Raw genomic sequence first — 4,497 nt, 5'->3', positions numbered from 1 at the left:
CAGGGGAATGGAGATGTCTTCACTCGAGGTGCTCACGTGTGCAATATAGGGAATAGATTTGATATGGATTTATCCATCAGACATTGTTGATACTTGTGCAAGTCACAGAGATCTTTTTGGTTCAAGGCATCCAGAACACACTACTAATGGGTGTGGGAAGGGCTGGGCCTGGTGGAAGGGCTGGATGTGGACATGTTGGCATGGCCAGGGCTCATGGGGAGGTGTTGCCCTGCCAAGCCAAGTGCTGGCAATTCCCTACCAGAAGTGATGCAGACAAGCCCAGGGGTTGGCACAGGGCAGGTTCCTGGGGACAGGGACAAAGCCACTGGGAGCTGCAGGGAATGTCTGTAAACCCCCTGAGCCGTGGGGGGTGGAAGTGGGGTTGAGAAGGGAAAGGGGAAGAACACGGTGAGAGGAGGAGCTGGAGGAGCAGCTCCAAGGCTCCGGGCTCCCAGCCCTTGCCCAGCCCAGCAAAGCCCAAGCAAGCCCAGCCTGGATGCCCCAGCCCCATTTTCCCAGCTCAGGAGCTCTGTCAGAAAGAACAGGCTGGGCTGGGTGACTCTCCCTGGGCACTGGCCATGCTGGAGCGCTCCCTGGGCTGACTGCGGGCGGGCCTCACCGGGGCATAGGTTGTGCTGCTGTTCAGCTCTTGCACACGAGGCTTTAGAGAGAAAAAGGAAAGCCTGTTATTTCCCCTGCTGGCTGCAAGCCCTGCACAAGCCTCTGGTCCTGGGCTACAGGACAGCTGCAGGGAGCTGGGCCCTTTACCTTCAGTTTTGGTTTGGTTATTTTCCCCCAGTTTAAACCCCTAAATTTTACATGTGACATTCCATCATGAAGTATTTTTTCCAGGGAAAATATTTACAGATGATACTGAGAAAATAAAATATTTTCCTTGGATGAAAATCTATCTCATAAATATCTACAAGTGCATCCCTTCAGTTCTTGGTGGAAATGGCCCTGTGGGACTCCCCAGCCCAAGCCACTGGCACAGACCCTGAGACCCACATCCCATGCCCAGGCCCTGCTCCCTGGTTTGGCACCAAGGCTGTGCCACAACTCACCTTGTTCCATCCAACATGGGCGATGGTGGAGTCTGGTGGGGGGCAAAAAACACAGAGTGAGCCCTTGCTTCCCATTCTGAGAGGGACAAGCCCCACTCTGCCTTTGAACAGCAGATCCCTGGGGTCAGCACTGAATCCCCTGCCCTGTTTGCCCCTAATCTCACCCCACTCCTGGCAGCAGAGGAAGCTGCCCTTCCCTCTGTGGATGCAGAGCAGGGATGGGGATCTGTTGTCACCTTTCCTCTGCAGGCTGTGTGTGCAGGGAAGAAGCTGGGGAGCAACAGCATGGGGAGAAATCTGCCCTTGTTCAATGGGAGTTGTTTTGCAAATCCCACTGGGAGATAAATTGCTGGGATTGCATGTGGAATTGGGAAAGGCCCTGCAATGAGAGGAGGGGATGGAGACGATGGAAAGGGGGTTTGGGGCAGGTCCCTGTAACTCAGTGCAGCTCCTGAGGCTGCGGCATGGCCAGTCAATGGTCTCTGGGTTGCTGGTGATGCCAGAGGCAGCCCGGACACAAGAGGGGGTCAATCAGAATGGGGAGTTGGTACTCACAGTGTATTTCATTGTCATCAGTCCCTTCAGCCTCGTGGCTGGGAACTTGCTGCTGTCTGGAGAGAGTTGGGGGAAAGGGTTTTGGGGTCTGTGTCCAGACCCTGATGAGCCCTTTGGAGTCATTGCCATGGATGATTCTGTCTTGCATAGGGTCCATGGCTGGAGTCAAGGCCAGGGCAAGCCCTGCTCCTCCCTGCCTGCACCATGGGAGAATCTACCCATGAGCAAAGACCAGGCTGCCCCTGCCCAAGGACCACTCCAGGGGGCCTAGGATGCCCCGTCTCCATCAACCCCCAGCCCCCAGCCCACAGGGATTGCTGCTCACCTTTGGCATCTCTCTCTGCAGGCTCCTGCAAGGAAAAGAAAGGGAGAGGTGGGAGGCAGAGTTCCTGCACAGCCCTGACTTTCCATGCTCTGGGCTGTGCAGTGAAGGTGATGGGCTGAACCTCCACATCTCACTCAGAGAGGGATTTTTCAAGCCCAGCTTATAAAACAGTGAATCCCCTTTCCCAGCCTGGCCTCTCCCAGGCTCTCAGCAGCTGTGCACAGGATGGGAGCCAATGTGTGCCTGGTACAGGGCACCTCTTTGATAAAGTCTTTATCATCTCAGCAGATTTACTTCCCTCATTTGACAAATGAAAGGCCTGAGAGGCTCAGCTTCCTGTGAAACGGGGTAAGGATCCAGCCATTCTAAACTAGCATGGGTCAGAGAGCAGCAGCTCTGCTTTAAGTGCAATTTTGGCCTCCGATTTTCCCCTTGATGTCCCCAAATCACTCACCTTTCCTCACAAAACAGTAGGTGGCTGCAGCCAGGAGGAAGAGAGAGATGGTCACCAATCCTATCATGTCTTGGGAAAAGGTCTGAAAGCCCAGGGGATTGGTATCTGGGGGCAGAGAAGCTGTTGGGGAAGATGGGGAATTATGGGGAGTGGAAGCAGAGAGCAGAATACCCCCTTAGATCCAAGCGAGGTCCTGACTGATGAACCTCTCAATGTCCTGCGGTTGGCAGCTGGGCAGTCTTGGCCCAATGTTGAGGAACATTGGGTGTGAGGGAGGGAATCACTCACCATTGGTGGCTGTCCCTGCCTGGGAGTTGGACCCACTGCCTGGGAGGAGAAAGGCACAGGCTGAGAATCTGCAGCTCCCCCAGGTACTGCACAGATTCAGCCACCGCGGGGACCCCCTGATCCACCATCTGTCAGCTGTGGGGATCAATAAATGAATGCCCTGCACAGCTATGGCTCTGCATTAGATCTGGTACCACCACTCTCCCCTTTCCATGATGCTGGGGCAGGAGAGGAGCAGGATTCTCTCCTGGTGGCAAGAGCTGGGCTGAACTGCACACTGACCGCCAGCATCCCAACTGCCTGGGGATATGCCATGAGGTGGGGCAGGGCAGGTTCCCCTCACTCACCTGGGCTCTGAGGGGCCTGGGAGTGTTTCCTGCCCATCCCCCACTGCCAGGACTCACCTGTGACTCTCAGGTTCTGGGGAGCACTGAGGGCAGAGTTCCTCACTCGGTTGCTGTTGTCCTTGTGCTGGTATCCACATGTGTATGTCCCCGTGCTCCGCCTCGTTGTGGTGAAGAGCATGTAGTAGGTTCCCTTCTTCTGTTGGGCTTTCAGGCTGTGAAACTCCACCCCATCCTTGCAGAAGACAATTCGGGTGACAGGAGACTTAATGACTATTTGGCACCGAAACAAAATCTGTTCTCCCTCCTGTGCTGCATCCAAAGTGACATTGGTTTTCATATGGAGGGACGGAGCTGGGAGGTCACCTGCAGAGACGGCAAAGGGATGGCCCAGGACAGTGTAACTCTTGTCAGGGCTCGAAAAAGACTCTGTTCTGCAAGGGAAGGAGTTTCTCCTCCAGGAGTTCACACTTGGGGACCCCTTCCCATCTCCAGCCCCACACAAATCCTTTCACAAGACCTATCCCTGTACTCACCATCCCCTGGGGAGCTGCAGATGTCTTGGGCCATCACACCAGCACCTGCATCGTGGGGCACAGAGAGTTTTGGTCAGAGGGGCAACAACCCAGCTCAGCCCATGCACCCCATCCACGTTCCCACTGCTGAACCTGTGCTAGGCAGGAACCATTCAACCCATGGGGCTCCATCCTAAGTGCCTTGTCTCCAGGCTTGACACCTTCCCAAGCTTGTTTTCATTGGGTTTGTGGTTCCAGGTGGATGCTTCTGGTATAATCTCACACTATAAACAACATACTTATCATGGCTTAGAGAATGGTCTTAGATGGGTCACAGCCTCTTTTGATCAGGAATGGAATTGCACTGGAACATGCTTACCCTGAGGGGTGTTTCCCAAGCTTTAATGTGATTCTCTAGATGCACCTAAATGTCACACTTTTGACCTCCCCTGGTCAAAATTTTCTGGTCAGGACTTGGAGCTATCTGGTCTCTTGGGATCTATCCTCAACCATGGCAGGGTGGTGGAACGAGGTGACCTTTAAGGTCCCTTCTAACCCAAACCATTCTATGATTCCATGATTCTCCAGACTCGAGAAAACTTTGGAAAGTTGGTGAGAAAACAAAAATAAAAGCTTTGAGCAACAACAAAATAACCAGTTACAGTTGATCCCAGAGCACAGAATTTGTCAGAAATTTCCACACAGAGTTTATGGAAAAGAGGGCAGCTTGGAAGAAAAATGGAAAAACAATCAGTGCCATTTTCAATCCTATGTTATCAAGATGTCTCCAAATTGATTCAAGAGAGCAACTGAGGGAGAGCAGAACAGCCCCCTCATATGCTGAATTGTGAAGGAACAAGGTATTTCCTCCCAGAAATTTTTCTGCTTGTTTGTTTTAACCCAGTCAAACCAATGAAGAAAGGCCAGCACTTGTCCATCCTCTAGAAACAGT

General features: G+C 53.1%; 1 protein-coding gene across 1 annotated transcript; it reads right to left on the bottom strand.

Moving 5' to 3' along the window:
* Window positions 1–1,273: 1,273 nt before the first annotated feature.
* LOC135420622 (uncharacterized) lies at window positions 1,274–3,391 on the bottom strand. The gene is made up of 5 exons (XM_064668270.1): window positions 3,091–3,391; window positions 2,687–2,725; window positions 2,399–2,518; window positions 1,945–1,969; window positions 1,274–1,675 (listed from the first exon to the last, which is right to left on the bottom strand). The coding sequence occupies exons 1-5, from the start codon at window positions 3,368–3,370 to the stop codon at window positions 1,537–1,539; spliced, it is 603 nt and encodes a 200-aa protein (XP_064524340.1). The 5' UTR covers window positions 3,371–3,391; the 3' UTR covers window positions 1,274–1,536.
* Between the last annotated feature and the right edge of the window lie 1,106 nt (window positions 3,392–4,497).

Source organism: Pseudopipra pipra, chromosome 12 (genome assembly GCF_036250125.1).
Source record: "Pseudopipra pipra isolate bDixPip1 chromosome 12, bDixPip1.hap1, whole genome shotgun sequence".
NCBI classification, from domain to species: domain Eukaryota; kingdom Metazoa; phylum Chordata; class Aves; order Passeriformes; family Pipridae; genus Pseudopipra; species Pseudopipra pipra.
The sequence above is the reverse complement of the archived record's forward strand: the minus strand, read 5'-3'. Positions and strand labels throughout refer to the sequence as shown.

Coding starts and splice junctions, on each gene's coding strand:
- LOC135420622 (XM_064668270.1), bottom strand. CDS start 3,370: ATGAAAACCAATGTCACTTTGGATGCAGCACAGGAGGGAGAACAGATT. Junction 2,519..2,686: donor GGCAGGGACAGCCACCAATG/GTGAGTGATTCC, acceptor CTTCCCCAACAG/CTTCTCTGCCCCCAGATACC. Junction 1,970..2,398: donor CTACTGTTTTGTGAGGAAAG/GTGAGTGATTTG, acceptor TTTTCCTTGCAG/GAGCCTGCAGAGAGAGATGC.